The 18,022-nt window shown below is 34.7% G+C and overlaps 1 protein-coding gene across 1 annotated transcript in view; it reads left to right on the top strand.

The window, feature by feature from the left end:
• LOC128248319 (disorganized muscle protein 1-like) overlaps positions 1–18,022 on the top strand; it is a 58,549-nt gene that overhangs the window by 9,575 nt on the left and 30,952 nt on the right. The window contains exon 2 of the mRNA XM_052969252.1: positions 9,570–9,912. Within this exon, the coding sequence (XP_052825212.1) occupies positions 9,603–9,912 (310 nt within the window). The 5' untranslated portion in view covers positions 9,570–9,602. The remainder of the gene's footprint in view (positions 1–9,569; positions 9,913–18,022) is intronic.

Genomic DNA, 18,022 nt, shown 5'->3' with positions numbered 1-18,022 from the left:
TATATATATATATATGTATATATTTATTTATATATATATATTTATATCTAAATACATACATACATACATATATATATATGTATAGAATTTAAAGGGCCGGGTACACGGTTTACATGGCGAATAAGTAATCGAGATTACAACATTTCTCCCTGACCGGGAACCGGGACACCAGTCCATTACAGGGTCACTAATTTACAGCTGAGTGGACCGGAGCGACGTGGAATGAAATGTTTTGCTCGCGTTTAACATTGACGAATTGAAATTTACGTTTCATCTGTTCTTTCGATAAAATGAAATACCAGTCAAGCACTAGGATCGATGTAGACATCTAGTCACTTCCCTTCAAAACTGATGGTCTTGAACTCTGCAATAAACCGGTGTCCAGATCAAGTGGAACTTGTGATCTTGGTCACTTATACGCCATGTAAACTGAGTAACCGTCCTTATGAGTCTAAGGGCTCAAGTAAAATATATACATTGATGTTATATATGTAGTCTTATATGTAGTTGCATAGCAATTTAGACCTCGTACATTGAATACAAACTAGAATCAGTAGACTTGTATTAAAATAGGTGGCATACTGGATATGACTACGCAATCGGAAACTTTACAATCAACAGCCAGCTCAACTGGAACAATCTGAAGAAAGTATTACCTATGCTGTTATTCAATTTAGAAAGGCAAATATGTAGGTACCCGAAAAATTGCTGTTTGAAATTTTTAGGGTGGCTAACAATTTTTCACTTGGCAAAGATACTTAATGAGCTTTGAGATACGATTTTGGATAAGAATTTATATCCTGTCAATTACAATCATTCTTACTGAAAGTTAGTTACAAAAATAGTAACTGCTCAGTCGTATAGACCTAATTTGAATAAGAGCCTCAATTTTAAATCTTGCTGAAGGTAATCTGATCTTATCCTATCTGATGAGAGATTGTGGAATCTATACCGTTTATGTGGAAACCATGGTTTTATTCCACAAGTCATACCATTGTTATGGAAGTCATGCCGTCATTGTGGAAGCCATGCCGTTCTTGTGGAAGCCATGCTTTTGTTGTGAAGATCATGCCGTTTTTATGGAAGTCATACCGTTATATTGGAAGCCATGCCGTTATTGGGGAAGCTATGCTGTTATATCTAAATCTTCCTTTTACAAGAATGTACTTCTTGTCTGCGAAGCATTCTTCCACGTGAAAAGAGATTGCGTATAAGCGGCTGCTGTACTTGGCATTCAGTCAGAGATTGTAAGCAATGTTGATTAACACATACGTACAATATACAAGGCATAACTCGGGAGTCTAAGAAAGGGATCCTAAAACGCTTATGAAAAATGCTCGTAAATATTCCCACTTTATGTAAAGAAAGACATGAAGTTGGCTCAAGAAGTTGGAACAGGATTGACCAATTATTCATTATTGTGTTTCTAAGAGAATTAGCATCTAGTAATATCCAATTCATTGTTTTATTAACAAAAGAAAATCTAAGTTAACAAAACAAAGAATATAATTGGCAGGATTGTTCTAATGCTGGAATTACTATAAAGCATTCATACAAAATGTCGGCATCAGATAAAAAGAAAATAATGCAAAAAGATCAAGTAGGATAGAAATAAAGGAACAAACGTAGAAAGAAATGCATTTAATTACCTTAATTGTCTTCATTGCATTTTGATACCTACTTTATATCTGAGATCCAATTCAGTTCCAAGGACATTGACGCTTCCATATTCTACATTCAGCTCATATGTTCCTTTATGTCTGTAAACTCTCAATAGAATTTAATGTCATCGTGTCAAGTCAATCAATAATTTGCTGTAAGAACTTGTTACACGTAGAAAGACGTGACGTACAAATTTTGGATTTCGCCTGTTTGATGCTAGATATTCAGAATGTGTCTAAAATAACTGAAGCCTTTTCTAAATCTGCATCTGGCAAATTTTATTGTACAAGACTTGACCTCTGTTGGCAAGTTACCAGGCTATTACAACATAGAAATAATATTATCAAGAAAATAGCATTGTCAAATGGAATAGGAACGTATGTGGGGAAAACATGTTATATAGAAACCAAGCTAACATTCTACAACGCATATATAACTGCCAAACGTTCCATACAGTTGTGTTGTTCTTCACACTGTACGAAAGTTACATGACTGTTCTAAAATATTTTGATCAGGACAAGTAAAATACACGATTTTTATGCCGAAAAGTGATACTAGATTATGATTATGTTTATAGGTGTATATATTTATATATGGATACGTAAGTGTCCAAATACACATTTTGTGTTCCTACAAATGAAAAGGTTGCTAGATGTTTTATAGTTTTTGCTTAACTGTTGCTCATTCGTGAACGAATCCACTGATTTCTTAAATCAATATGAATCAAGTAAAACTTTGCTATTTTAGGAGAAACCGATATTTTTTAGATCTTTTGTAAACGTTTTCTAAAGTAATAATACAACTTTTACTATATTTTACGAATGAAACCACATAGACAAAATATAATTAACGTTCCGTTCAAGTTCACTGCTAATATTGACGGTAACATCGAACGAAACATGTTTGTTAAAACAGAAACTGACGTTTGCTTTATGTCCCGGAAAACAATGTCTGGTCGGTTGTGTTCCAAGCACTGTTTTATTGAAATTTTCCTTTTATTATTTGTATTTTTGAAAGAAAAGGCGCATTCCAATTTTATGATGCCTAAAATCTTTGTGATACATCAATTCTTCCTACGTAATATTATATGTAATAATGACTTCTCAGTATATCAATGCATTTTCCGGACCTTTTCAAGTGACGTTTGATGGAGAAAAGAAAGCATTCTAGACTAGACTCTCATTTTGCAATGGGGGTAGTTAGAAGCGTTATTTTCTATTTTATTTATAAGATATTTGGTATATTTCATCTATATGTTACCAAAGGATTCGCTACCTCCATAATTGTTGATTTCTTCTATTCTTCCAGAGAAGTAAGAGTCATACGAATGATATTTGAAGATGATTCACGCATATTTATTACATCATGCCTCTTAAACATGAAGGTGGTGACATTTGAGGGGGAAACTACTGATAATGTCTGCATCAATGCCGGTTTGATACAACGATATCTATTATCACAATGTATCATTTTCACTGTTTTATAAGATACTTAGAAGCTATCTCTTTTTCTTGTATGTTAAGGATATATATCTTTCAAGGTGTGAGGTGATATGCTGTTCGCTGTTTCAAGATGAACATCTTACCTTATCTATGTCGGTGCCATTATCCATCTCATAGTATAAATATAAATACATAATCTTTTGTTAATAAGCAGTGTGCTCCGTTTGTTGAACTCTGTTTAAACGTAATTGACCAACAGTTTTATGGTTAGAAAATGTCATAATACAGTGAATAGTTTTAGGATGAGTCTGTTACTAACCTCATGTAAACATGTCTGTTTAATGAGTTAATTTCTGGACCCTTTTTTTTGCTATCAAATTAGCAAAGTTACACCATGATGCCTGGATTTATTTAGTTATTGCTTTAGTTTTAGTTAGTCTGTCGATATCCCTGTTCATGAGAACGTTGGATGTATTCTCATTTATTTGAAAGTATTAATTGCCTTTTACAAAACGCATGAACGTGTCTGATTGCATTTGTGTGTATACAAATGTGTGTGTGACTATTTATGTATGGATGCTATGTTCACGTTATCAAACGTTTATTTGAATTATTTTCTATAAAAGTGTAACAGTCAAAAATAGGTATATATAAAATGTTATCGCTTATTCGGATTCTATTTCGTCACATCTTGGTTCTTGAAACCTATCTAAAAAAAATAAAGGAATAAAAAAACACATTTACCAAGTAAAAAAAAACAAGAGATTATACTATTTAATCTTCTCTCAAGGACACTAATGACGTGAGTGGAATAAAATGGTAAGCAAGATTCGAAAACAGGTTCTGGAATTTTATACGGTCTTCATTTATACAACGAAGCTCATCCTTTAGTACTAAAATGTAATTCTTGGCCAGAAATGACACCTTTTGTCTCGTAAGGATACTTTATATGAACAAGAAGATTAAAACTATTAGGATATTATCAAACTTTATTCCATTTTGAAGTTTGGTAGTAAACTTGATTTACGATCTGGAAATATAATGTTACTTGATAAAATTCGTTTTGACTAAGTCAACATTAATCATTAAAACATGAAGTTCTAAATCTTCTGAGATCTGGTAATATGATTAGATGTAGTTTATGAGTAAACAATAGGTTAAATCGGATTAGCCTCGAGTTACTATGAAGTTGAATGTACGATTATATTGAAACGAGTAAACCAGAGTAGTTTAGTGATTGCCAATAAAGTATTCAACCATTTTAAAATGTGAATGATTAATAGGGAAACGGTTTCTCTCATTAATCTACGTGTGTTCGTGCGTACATGTATATGAGTCTGTGGGTGTGCTTGCTTGTGTGCGTGCGTGCGTGTGTGTGTATATGTGCGTATGTGTGTGCGTGTGCATGTGTAGATAGACAAATATAATATCAACTCAACTAACATCATCTAACTTTCAAATCTAATTTATTTCAATTGTTGATTTAATTTATAAAGAAATGAAACCATGCTACATAAATATGATACTTAATGAGAAACTATTAACTTCCCATATTTATTCCTTTCCTGGAGGCATTAGGGCATCAATAAAGCAAGTTTCAACTTGGAATCGAAATTGAGAGCTAGATTCGGTTTGCCTTGAATTGTTTGCATTCCTCAGGAAAAGGTATTTGGTGCATTGCAATCGGGTAGACGTTACCGTTCCAATTGACAGAAAAGGCGTTAATTCGATACTACAGAAGAAATGGTGTCTTTATAACGTAACTTATGAATATTGTTGGTAAAATTGCCGTTACATTCCATTGCAATTATCAATCTATTTTGATCTTACATATTAAAATATAACAAACTCTAATTGAATAAGTTTAGTATGACATTGTACATTACAGGTATTAGTAACATTTCATGATATGCCTAAATCGTATTTTACACATTAGCAGAATGTTCAAATCTAATCTAAAAGACCCTTTTCTCTATACATGTATGGAGCAACATTTTTTTTATTTAGTATTGTTTGTGATCCATTTGGTTATGTACCAGCGCAATTTTAAATAAGCAAAATTGTTTCCTGACTTATGGAACATACAAAATATTATTACAATTCCGAGTAGCTCCAGCTTGAGCTTTGTGTAATTGGAGTAATCATGACCTAAAGTACACTAGAAACACTGTCACGGAAGAAATGATGGAAGACAGTGTATTAATATCTATCACTTCTATATAAATACAAGAAAGATCGTCTTTATTAATAAGCATATATTACATACCTATATTAATAAACAGCGCATATTTCAGAGAGAAAAAACAAACAAACTATGAAAACATCTCGTAAATAAGCAGTAAATTAAAACAATCGCTTACTTCTGCTTGATTGTTATTTTAAGAACACGCAAACGTATACATGAGCACGGCGAATCTGATTCGGGTGGGAGATTTAACAGCCTTTCTGGTTCTTGAAATTTTGACATTTAATATCCCAGCTGTCTGTGTCGTTAGCTTTTAGTAGCAGACAAAGCAGATCTCTAAATCAGGAGGAACTATAAGAAATGTGATCAGAACGCTTTCAATACCGTTTATGTACAAAGGTAAGATGCATAAGCACAGGCAAGATGATTCATTCGTTTCTCTCTGGCAAGAACACATCTCGATATTAATTTAAAAGAAAATGCTAAGAATGTTGAATTAAAAAACAAATTAAACTTATGAAATTAAATTAAACTTTGCGACGTATGCGAAGGTAATACACAAGCGAATACAACTTACAAAGTTGAAGAAAGTTTTTAACTTCTCATGTATTATTTTTTCGCAACTCGTGTGCTTGAAGTCGACTATTATCTATCTTAATTATTTCTCTTGTATCCTACACCACCGCTTAAAAGACAGCAGGACTTGATATTCATATGATAAGGTTACAGAGTAATAAAAAAAATATATATATATTCTGAGATTGAAAATTTTAACAATAATAACTTTTTTAATATAGGCACAAGGCTTGAAACAACAACAACAATCCTTTCTACTATAGGTATAAGGCCGAAATTTCTAGCTAGTCGATTACTTTGACCCCAGTGCTCAGCTGGTACTTATTTTATAGACCCCGAAAGGATGAAAGGCAAAGTTGACCTCGACAGAATTTGAACTCAGAACGTAAAGACAAAACGAATGCTACTAGGCCATTTTCAAATGCAAAGAAGCAGTGGGTGTATTAGAAAAAATGTGGTACCGGAGGTTACGAAAAGAATAATTGAAATGGATTATACGGTTAAACTATTTTTTAAAATCGAAGTAATATTTCCTAGACATTATGATTTACGAAATCATGTACAGTAAATTGCTTGTATATGATTTGAAATATTTAGATGTTATAAAAGTTATTTTAGGTTTGGTGACGCCATTAGTAAATTCTAATACTTTAATTAGGATTTTAAACACAATATAATGACGAGCTGTTCAACTTTGGCATCATGTAGGTTATAAAAAGATCATATGTTGCATGAAATGTAGCTAACTGAATCGGAAATAGTACGGTAATTTTGTCATGAAGAACCCACAAATTACCGATTACAAATATTGCTTAGGCTCAATGAATTTGTCATGCAGCTTCCGGGAGAGAGTCTAGTTCTTCCTCTTTGTCGCATGTTTTCTCTCTCTCTTCCTCATTCTTTCTCTCTCTCTCTCTCTCTCTCTCTCTCTCTCTCTCTCTCTCTCTCACACACACACCACACACGCACGCAAATACGCGTATACACACACATACACACAGTCACCACGCCATACGTATTTGTGTCTATGTGCGCGCGCATGTATGTGTTTTGCATGTGTGTGTGAGGTTGGACTAAATCTACGATCCATGCGATTTCTTCACAAAAGCATTGATCATCATCCACCACAGTCAATAAACGAGAAATCGCTTGCATACCTGTCTACTCCTACGTTACTACGTCCATAGACACATCTTATCGTTGTCTTCCGTAATAATTACTGTGTCAAGTCAAGAAGTGGTCGGACTGCTGGTATTAAGATACCATAATCATACTGCGATCGTCTGTTCATAGGATCGAGATAAGTAAAGAAAGTAAGATTAGGAATTCACAAATTTCATCTGCTATCATCTCAGCAGCCGTTCCCAAATTCACAAAAATCATTTTGGTGCAGAAATCATTGAGCAATTTTCAAAAAATCGCGAAGCCCTCACCCATATTTTACGGATGCCCCTATACTACCCTCATTTCAAAAAAAATATTAAATGAAACAAAAACAGTACAAATGGCTGATTCTTTTTAATATAATGGATACCATGTGTTTTATATTATAAACTTTTATTAAATTTTATTAAGAAAAGTCATATTTCACAGAATCCCAGAAATATTTTCATATGACCCTGGGGTTTTTCAGAACCCACTTTGAAAGACCCCGCCCTATGGTCTTCACAAGTCACGGTATTGATAATTAAGTGTTGTGGTAATGACATTGACAGGAAACTATGGCAAATTCAAATCAGTTGAGCTGGTAATGAATTTTAACAGCTGTCTATGCGATGTGTGTATGTTGGCACTCCGTCGCTTACGATGTCAAGGGTTCCAGTTAATCCGATCAACGGAACAGCCTGCTCGCGAAATTAACGTGCAAGTGGCTGACCACTCCACAGACACGTGTACCCTTAACGTAGTTCTCGGGGATATTCAGCGTGACACAGAGTGTAACAAGGCTGACCCTTTGAATTACAGGCACAACAGAAACAGGAAGTAAGAGAAAGTTGTGGTGAAATAGTACAGCAGGGTTCGCCACCATCCCCTGCCGGAACCTTGTGGAGCTTTAAGCGTTTTCGCTCAATAAACACTCACAACGCCCAGTCTGGGAATCGAAACCGCAATCCTATGACCGCGAGTCCGCTGCCCTAACCACTGGGCCATTGCACCTCCACTGTCTGTGCGATAGCTCCTCTCTAAACCCGTTTCAGTTTTATCTGCTTACCGCGGTTGAGGTTGCTTTAATATTGACTTTGTATAAAAATAAATATCAAGTCAAGCTTCAAGTACCTGATTTTGCTAATTCGCCAACCTAGCAGAATCGTTAGAGTGCCTGATAAAATGTACAATTCCTTCTTATTAATATTGAAGAAGTATCATATTTTAAGAGTGTCTTTATAGTTTCTCTGTATAAGATAAAAATTGTCTATCAACTATCGCGACATATCACTCTTTCCACACTTGGAAGAGGAAGCAAATCTTAGTATTAGATTTTAAACGATCTTGTGCACAATTACGGAGCTAGTGCGTCTTCCTTACCGAAAGTGTATCGTGAATATATTGCCCATAGTTAGGTAACATCAGAGAAAAAAAAAAGTTGAGTAGAAGACAAATTTTTGCAAAACCATCTTATATTATAACAAATTCTTTAACAACGTAAGACGAGATCGTTTATGAAGGATCGTGTATAAGTTCGTGTGAACTGACAGGTTCATGATATGGAGGCTTGCATATTGCAAGTTCATAGTCACAAGAGATATTTTTAGGACGCCAGGAAACTATTTTAGTGAGGATGTGAGCATAGCCAAATGCTAAAAACGTTCACTTCGCAACGACGAGGTTCGAGATCCAATCCCAATGCGTGGCATCATGGACAAGTGTTTTATTTTCTATAGAATTAAATCAAAAAAATTAAGAGGACTAAATTAATTCGCTGCAAAATTTTAAAATATCAGCAACTTCGAAAGAATTCTGATCTTTGCATCAATCAAAAAACAATATTCCAGTAAAAGGCAACAAGCTGGAGAGCCGTTAGGGCACCAGATATAATAAATACTTCGCATTATTTGCTCTGATTCTCGATGTTCTGAGTTCAAATCCCTCCGAAATCAAAGTTGCCGTCCATCCATTATTCCATTCCTCACGTATTGGGGCAAACAATTAACGTGGCATCCGATCTATCACAATGTCAAACCAGATGCCTTGTGATATTTATTACGACTCGTTGCCTTTTGGGTTTGATCTTGCCGTGGCCTACTTAGCTGGCAGACTTAATCCATTGCTCAGCTAAACATCACCACTCGGTTCATTGTTTACCTTAAGCCGGTCGCTGTTGTAATCACTCCCACCAATTTTAGAGGCCCTTTGAAGGGCCAAGGGCACTGCCTTTTCTCTTGACCAAACGATTTAAAAAAATGACTATATAGTAGTTTACGACTTCTTTTTTCAGCCCTGAGTTTGAACGACAACAATTTTCTATCTTTTAAAATCTGTTCAGCGCCATATAATCGAATTGCCCCTCAAAAGGAGACTGACTTTATGCTCTGTCTAGTGATAAACGTAATCCCTGTGATTGAAATTTAGAAATTACGTACCAAGATTGACAGGCGTTATTTCATCGATTATTTTTGTGTCTAATTAAACGAATTATTGTTTTAAAAATATATTCAAATTACAAGTTATATAAATGTAACTGATTATTTTTTTTCTCTTTTCAGTTTCCAACGGCTAGCGGATAATAAAATACCAAGATGGGTGTCGGGGATGACGTAGCACCCCGCTTTACACAAAAGCCCACATTGAAGCAGGAAAACGGGGGAAAGAAACTCGTATTCTTATGTGTTTTGGAAGCGTCTCCAGAACCAGAAATAAAATGGTTTCTTGGAACTACACCATTAAATCCTTCAGACAAGCTGAAAATGCGCTTGGAACCTAAAGGAGGCCCTACCTATAATGTCATCATGGATCTATTTAATGTAAGCAAAGATGATGCTGGGACATACAAGGTGGTAGCAAAGAACAAACTGGGAGAGGTATCAGCGACAATCAATCTGAATCTTGGTAAGTAAAATATTATCCCGTGATTCATGTAAACAGTTTGAGTTGTCGTTATTAGTAGACGACGAAAGACGACGAGCTGGCAGAATCGTTAGCATGCCGGACAAAGTGTTTAGCGGCATTTCGTCCGTCTTTGCGATCTGAGTTCAAATTCTGCCGAAGTCTATTTTTACCTTTCAACTTTTCGGAGTCGATAAATTAAGTTCCAGTGAATGTAATCGAATGTAATGGCCCTTGGATGACCGGAGTTCATTCTTTTGCAAATCTTCGGCTCAAATCTCTGGACTGAGGATACTTTCTTTCTCTTTTGCCCATCTGTCTTCTTCCTCTACCTAACCTTTGAAAAGGCATCTAAAATTAATTCTTTAGTTCATGAGCCTCTAGTGGATCACAGTTATTGTTATGACATAGGATATCTTTAAAATAAGACTTTAAGAAATCCTATATATAGTGAGGCATGGTAGGAAATTACACTTGATTAGCTTTGCTGTCTACTGGATTGCATGGTTCATAATTTAACATAGATATCATTTAGCCAACCAGCTTCTTCTATGCATCATTAATTGTGAGTTAGAAATTTTTATCTATGGTTATTAACAAGGATTTGTATATAGTCAAAGCAAAATTTATATATATATATATATCATAGAATTCGTGTTAACGAATAAATTTCATTTTCCAGTTGGAGTAATTTCTCTCTATGTTCATAGTGTCCTTAGGTTAAAAAAAAAACAACAATAAAAACATCACGATTGTCACAACACCCTCTTTCATACTTCCGAAAGATATAATTACAGATTTGTTCTGTGATTCCTGTCTCAAGTCAAGATTACATTAAAATGAATCTCAGATGTTTGTTGTCAGTTAATGTCAAGATTATAATTTCAATATTACGCGTTCAAAAAATCTAAATCGATTCTCATCCAGTATTTTGTTGATATAAGCTACAATTTACGGTAACCTCACAGGGATCATTTAAAATCTAATATCACAATTTTTCCTTACATCATCATGTGATGCACCTTGACATATCGTCAGTGATGTTTCTTGGGGGTCATTAGATGTTTCGGGGATTACCTAGGAGACCGAGCCGGGGTTGATCAAGCAGGCTTGATCAATTCAGTTTGCGTCCAATTAGCATTACCTCTTATTACAATGTAATACTATCTGAACACTCAAAAACATTATGAGAATAGAATATCTTGTCAAAGATAGAGAGGTGGGTAAGAATCTCACTCAATACTTAGCTGGAACTTCTTTAAGTTTATTAACCCCCAGAAAACGTCCTTTATTGGAAGAGGTAACTTAATCTGTGACGTAGCTTAGGTGCGATGGAAACCCAGGTGGCATCTTAATAAAGGTGTATTGAATCATCTGATTTTTGAGACTCCATTTTGGCCACTAATTCTTTTTGTAATGATCCCTGCGTGGAAATAATAAATGTTAATTTATAACAACAAACTATTGGGAGTAGATCAGTTTAAATTTAACCTTAATACAAATGAAATTTTGACCTTTTTACTTAAATGATAACAAATATGTAATTTTTGTATATTCTAATTTTTTGAAACACACCTGTAACTTGCTCCAATGTAACTCTTGCTGTTTTGTATTTTTTTATTTTCATTTCCGGTCGATATTTTAAACTATAGGCTATACTTGATGATGGTAATGATATATATATATATATCCAATCGCACCCACCGCATATATATATATAACATATTTGTCGGATTCTTTTGAAAAACATTGAACTACATACAATCTATTTCAAGCTATTTAAGAATGCGTATTAACGATATCGAGATAACAGATAATTTACTCAAATCTGTATCTGTTGAAACACACTTGTCTGCTGGATTGCTAATTAAGAATTTCGCTTTCTTAAATAATGTAACGGAAGATTTTCATAAGTATATTTCAATAATCACTCTCAGATTAGTTTTGTATTAGAATATTTTATATACAGTAATCTCTATCTGTATTTCCTTCATCATCTAACTGATGGGATAATCCACATAAGCCTCCCGCCACCGCTAGTTGTAACTGCATCTTCTTCATTTGGTAACTATATATAAAACCTTAAAGAGCCCTTTTCATTGCCAAAAAACTAAGTGTTGGAATGGTTAAGCTAACTTATATTTCACTGTCTGTTCTGTTATTGAATTTCAGATTAAGATACTCGGTATAAAAGTCCGGGTTTCTTTCTCTAACATTTTCCATAGTTCAACCTCCACAAGTTTCTATAAAATTAGCTTTTAAACATCGAATGGTTAGGGGGGGGGGTCCACCAGAATAAAACAGTAATCAAAGGGATCCATAGATAAAAAATTGTTGAGAACCCTTGGACTAAAAGGGACTCTGCGACGGACCAACGTTCAGTTTGGAGCAATGTTATCTTAGTCACTTATACACCATGGGAATCGGGTTGAAACCCCGTCTTATGACTCTTGGGCATCGTGACGCAAAGAAGGAAGAAAAGAAAGACTAATTAAATTATACTTCATTTTACTTTTAATTGTTGTACAGCAAAAAGAATAAAATTCTCATTAAGAGATGCTACAACGTTTTTATTATTATTATTATTATTATTATTATTATTATTATTGTAAAAATAGGACAATGTAACATCAGTGTAATGCAGTAACAATTTACTATCCAAACCAGCCTCGGTTCCGGTGAATCCAGAGATAATTGCACTCTGCCTGGGACTTACGGTTTTCGCTCAACAGTTTTGGTTCTCAGTTGCATCTATTTTACACTTCATTAAAAAGTCGTACACCTATAATCTCCCTCAGTCACGCACCCGATATAGAAAGTAAAGTGCCTGTGTAAGAAATCCTTGTTTCATATAACTAGAACATATCTTATTACTTTCACAAAAGAGAATTAGACCGAGAAAAACCTGCGTGACTTAGTTCGGGCTACCTCTATAAAAGGTAACGGACGTTGAATTAGGTAAGAAAAACGAGAAGGCCTTAAACATACGCACACATTAATTTGTTGGAATTGGGAATGTAGCACAGAAAGGTAATCAGCTCATATTTGCGAGGGGGTTCCCTCATCCATCATAGCTGTTGCCTGTAGCAGCGCGGGGACGGCGTGGGGGGTGGGCACAGATTCGTTATCTGTTTATTTACAAAATAATATAGTCTTATGAATTGTTGTTTCGTATTTAGTAAGAATGTAACAGGATGAACGCTTATTTATTTTAAAAAAAGAATTAAAGCAAAAAAGAAAAAAAACTCGTTAAAATCGATTTAGATTTTTAAAAAAAGTGTAGATACATGAAAACTTCAATAAATATATTCAATTGTAACAATTTTTTATTATCAAAACACCCCACAACATATTACCTTATATCTGGCTAAAGTCTGTAAGTGTTACATCTTTTGCAGGGAAGGGGTAGTGACAGGTTAAACTACAAGTATTCTATCTTCCTCACATATAAAGTATGGCTGCTGATAAACAGTAAAGTCGGTATCAAATATCAGTTAGAAAAAGGATATAGCAGTAAACAAGTTATTAATCTACTTACCACACGCCAGGAACACACATTGAAACAGTTTATTCGTGAATCATGTATCTATTTAGTTTATCCTAAATAAGGCAAACATTTTTTTCTTTACGTTTTCCTTTTCTTTTTTAACTGACACAAAATTTCATGGAAACAGATCCATAAAAAAAAACACTAGATCCAGTTCTTAATATTACCCCTAAGTCAGTGTCATACCTAGAATACATAATTCTTTTATTCTGTAAGATGAATATGGGAATAAACGAACAATAATATATCAAGTCTCTGGGACTGTAATATCAAAAACATCCCACAACATTGCTACATTGCTTTTATTCTGTTGATATAATTTACAACTGGATATTTATTACGTTAGTCAAGGTGGCGTGCCGGTAGAACCGTTAGCAAGCCGGAAAATATGCTTAACAGCATTCCTGCCGGTTGTTTACGTTCTAAGTTCAAATCACACCGAGGAGAACTTTGCCTTTGATCTCTTCGGGGACGATAAAGTAGAGTACTAAATACTGTGGTTGATATAATCAGCTTATCTCCTGCCCACAAAAGTGCTGGCCTTGAACTCTGCAAGGGGCTGGCGTCCACTTCAGGAGGCAGGTTGTGATGTCGGTCACTAATACACCGTGAAACCGAATTTTTTTGAGTCCTGGGGATCAAGACAAAAAGAAATTGTTTATCAAAAAATAAAATTTAAGCAAAAATCTGGTTCTGAAAATTGAAGCTAAGTAACTTTGAAGTTAAGAGAGATTTCTAAGTAACTGAAGGTTTGTAGAATCTCAGTAGTCTGCTCTGCTAGCGGAGCCGTTGGCAAAATAAAACGCAAAAATTCAAAAGCGTAAAAATCTGCGAAGTTTCAACAGATGGATGAGCATATTTAATTACTGCCTTGCACAATCACAGTTTAGTAAATTAATGTTATAAGAAGTACAACCTTACTAACATATTTTTCAAGGTAATTTCTATTGGAAAACATATGAATCTAATCGTGGAACGCGTTTTTTTAGCATATAAACTGTGAACTAAATCGAGCTAAATGAGGAAACATTCTTTAAAACATTCCAAAGTTATACAGACAAACGTACATACATGTCTGTCTGTCTGTATTTATGTATTTATGTATGTATGTATGTATGTATGTGTATATATATTATGCATATGTGAAAAGTGTGTGCGTACGTGTATAACTGTGTTGGTAGAAACTATGCAGACACAATATAAACACGCAAATATATAGGTATACTTATACATTTGTATATAGCTAGGTAAGTAGAGAGACAGACAGACAGACAGACAAACAGACAGTCAAGCAGACAGATAGGCAAACAGATAGATAAGTAGACAGACAGATAGATAGATAGATAGATAGATAGATAGATAGATAGATAGATAGGCAGAGGGATAGGCAGAATCTATAAACTTGTAAGGAGGCACTCGTATATGACGAAGAAACATCTTAAAGATCCGTTTTTTTCTTCTATTAATATAAAGTAATCAGAATAAGGACAGTGCTTAATGTATTCACAATCTCTTTCGTATCTTTGAGATGTATGTAGTTAGCATTCAGCACCAGAACTGGTGAGTCAGTCTTGTAGGAACACGTAAATGGGAAGAAATTTCCTGATAGTAATTATTTTTTAAGGGGAAGGACTAGGCGAAGTGCTGAAAGCGAGAACGGGATCTGAGGGATGATAAAGAGTGTGACGAGAGAATGTCTAACGCGTGGGACAAATGGAGAGGGTATGTCGTCTGCGTCGACAATTAGCTAGTTCAGAGAAATGCAGGCAGGTCGTTGTTATTGTGATAGAAAAAGGTTGTGAGATCCTTGTAAGTCACTGTGAGCCAGAAGTTGCAGTGAGTTGACGATTGAGTCATTGCTGTTGCAAGAAGCAACAGCACCATCTTATCACATACTATTTCGGTTATGTTTTTATATATTTTTATCGTCACATTTTTACGTGTATGAGACACTGATACATAACAAAAAAAATTTAACAAACAGAAAAAGAATACATGTTGGGAGTAGTTCCTTGTAAAGTCAGATGTACTGAAGTCTATTGAGTCATTTATCAGTGGCCCCATGCCCTTGGAAAGTTTTGTGAAAACAATGTTGTTTCCCTTGGCAAAAGTAATGTCTTCAATCATATACAGCATACATAAAACCCTACTTTTATATGTATACTACTCAGCTGACAAAAATTAGTAGTACCTGTATTTCAAAGGAGTCAGCCTTGTCACGCTCTGTGTCACGCTGAATCTCCCCAAGAACTACTTTAAGGGCAAACGTGTCTGTGGAGTGCTCAGCCACTTGCACGTTGAGTTCACGAGTTAGCTGTTCCGTTGATCTGATCGACTGGAACCCTCGTCGTCTTAACCAACAGAGTGCCAAGCGTATGGACTATGTCTCATATTGGAGTTCCTCGTCAGATTGCACCAGCGTAGCCTGCCCAACAGGAGTCACTTTGATTCACACTTTGTCAATGCTCCAAAGATTGGTTTTTATCTCCAGATTTTTTCTCTGAAATTAATGATCTACTTGCTGTAATTTCTTATAACGTTCACCCCTAAGCTTACGATACCATTCTTTGTCTTTATTAAAAAAATTTTTTCCCCTCTTGTGCACATAGGTCAACCACATCCAACCAAGTCATGTCAAGCCAAACCTGAATCACACAAAGTATCTTCCAGTAGAGTTTTAACAATATTGTATCTTTCAAAAACACATTGACACATAATTACTGCACATATCAAACTCGGCAATATTTAGTACAATTATGATGTACCAAACTAGAGGCTGTCATTTTAATCCGTGTAAACACGATTACCTGCAGTTAAATTATTTCGAGCGGAAGAGATTTAGTTTTACTCTTTTACCTTATAATGAACCATTTCAGTCAGAAAATAGGTAGAGTCGATTAAATTTGTGCTGAAGGTAAAACAGAATTCGGTGAATAATATAAAGCAACGTTTCTTAATCTTTTATGGCTCAACGTCCCCTGTCACCAAAAGGACTTTTACTAACACCCCCACCTCGCACTTTGTACAAAAAAAAACGAAAAAAAACAGTAGACTGCTTTAATCAAAAAGAGGCTAATTTTTTTACAACTTCTTATCCATATTGTTATATAGCATCCTGTCCAGCATGTGTATCTGTATATATTTGCGTGAACTAGGGCCACCATATTATCCTCTTCTTTTGTGTGGAAATTACTAAGAAAAGGACGTATGTAATGAAATTATATTGGACTTGGCGCATCTTCAATCTTGTTTCCGTTCACTGATAACACACTGTCTTACCTGAATTCTAATCTCGGCAAAGAGGTTTAGAAAATATGTTTAAAATATAAGTCATTGTACCTGGTTTAAATATCTTATTTCTCAGAAAAATCATGACTCATCTAAAAAAAAAAAAACCAACGCCCATAGTACCACCTTAGCGTTTACTGCCTCCTTGTAAACTCACAACGTTCCCAAGGGGATACTAGCTCTCAGGTTAAGAACCACTTTTGTATAGCATCTGGATTAGCCATGCATTGTGTTTATATATTCATACGAAATACCAAAAATCACACCTATTTTAGAATCGTGGAATCATGTCCTGCTTTTGTGATGTAATGTAAAGGCAGCTCCAAGATTCTAGGTCATAACCCGGCAACTGGGAGCATAGCGTTTTGTTTATTCAGTCAGTTAAAGTATAAATGGAATTCGTTTATGTAAACAGACTTTCGTAAACAGTTTAATTTGGTTGAACGCCATAAAAAAGTAAAGACAAAACAAATTAACACTCATTTAAATTACCACATCTGCCGTTCTGCTCTCGCTACTTAGAATCGCAGCATGTGCCATTATTTTCCAACCCCAAATTGCTTCTCTGTATTTCTTTTTCACAGGTTATCTTTTCTTTTTTCCGACTGTACAAATAGCTAAATATTTAAAATCTAACATGAATCTTGTTAAATAATCTTTCTAACGTTCCATCGACGATCTCTATCATAGAGTTTAACGAATAAAAACATATAAAACCATTCACAAAACAGCCCACAATTAGTGACTTCAAAATTGTGCTTATTTTCTCATTTAAACATCGTGAAACATCATTGCTGGTTTGTGATATTAAATTAGAAATGTAACGAGACTAAATTAAGTTATGTCATATATAAGTATATATAGACTAACTAATGATATATATGTGTGTGTGTGTGTGTGTGTGTGTGTGTGTGTGCGCGCGCGCACGTGCGTATACATACATATATATATATGTATATATTTATGAATATATATGTGTATATATTACATAAATATGTATATATATAATGTAAATATATATATATGTAAATATATATTTATGTATACATAAATGTGTGTGTTTGTGTGTGTGTGTGTGTGTGTGTGTGTGTGTGTGTCTGTGTGTGTGTGTACACTATGATTTTATATAGGTATAGCTACAGTAATGACCAGTTGTTAGAATTCAGTGTATTTATGCCTTGGAGTAAACGGTTAAGAGAGTACAGAGCGTAACATCAATTAATACGTGACAAAAGAGCAGGAGCTGCGTACTCACCTTCATTAATTTACATATATATA

This window comes from Octopus bimaculoides, chromosome 7, assembly GCF_001194135.2.
Source record: "Octopus bimaculoides isolate UCB-OBI-ISO-001 chromosome 7, ASM119413v2, whole genome shotgun sequence".
Taxonomy (NCBI): domain Eukaryota; kingdom Metazoa; phylum Mollusca; class Cephalopoda; order Octopoda; family Octopodidae; genus Octopus; species Octopus bimaculoides.
Note: the sequence above shows the minus strand (reverse complement) of the source record. Positions and strands in the feature narration are given on the sequence as shown.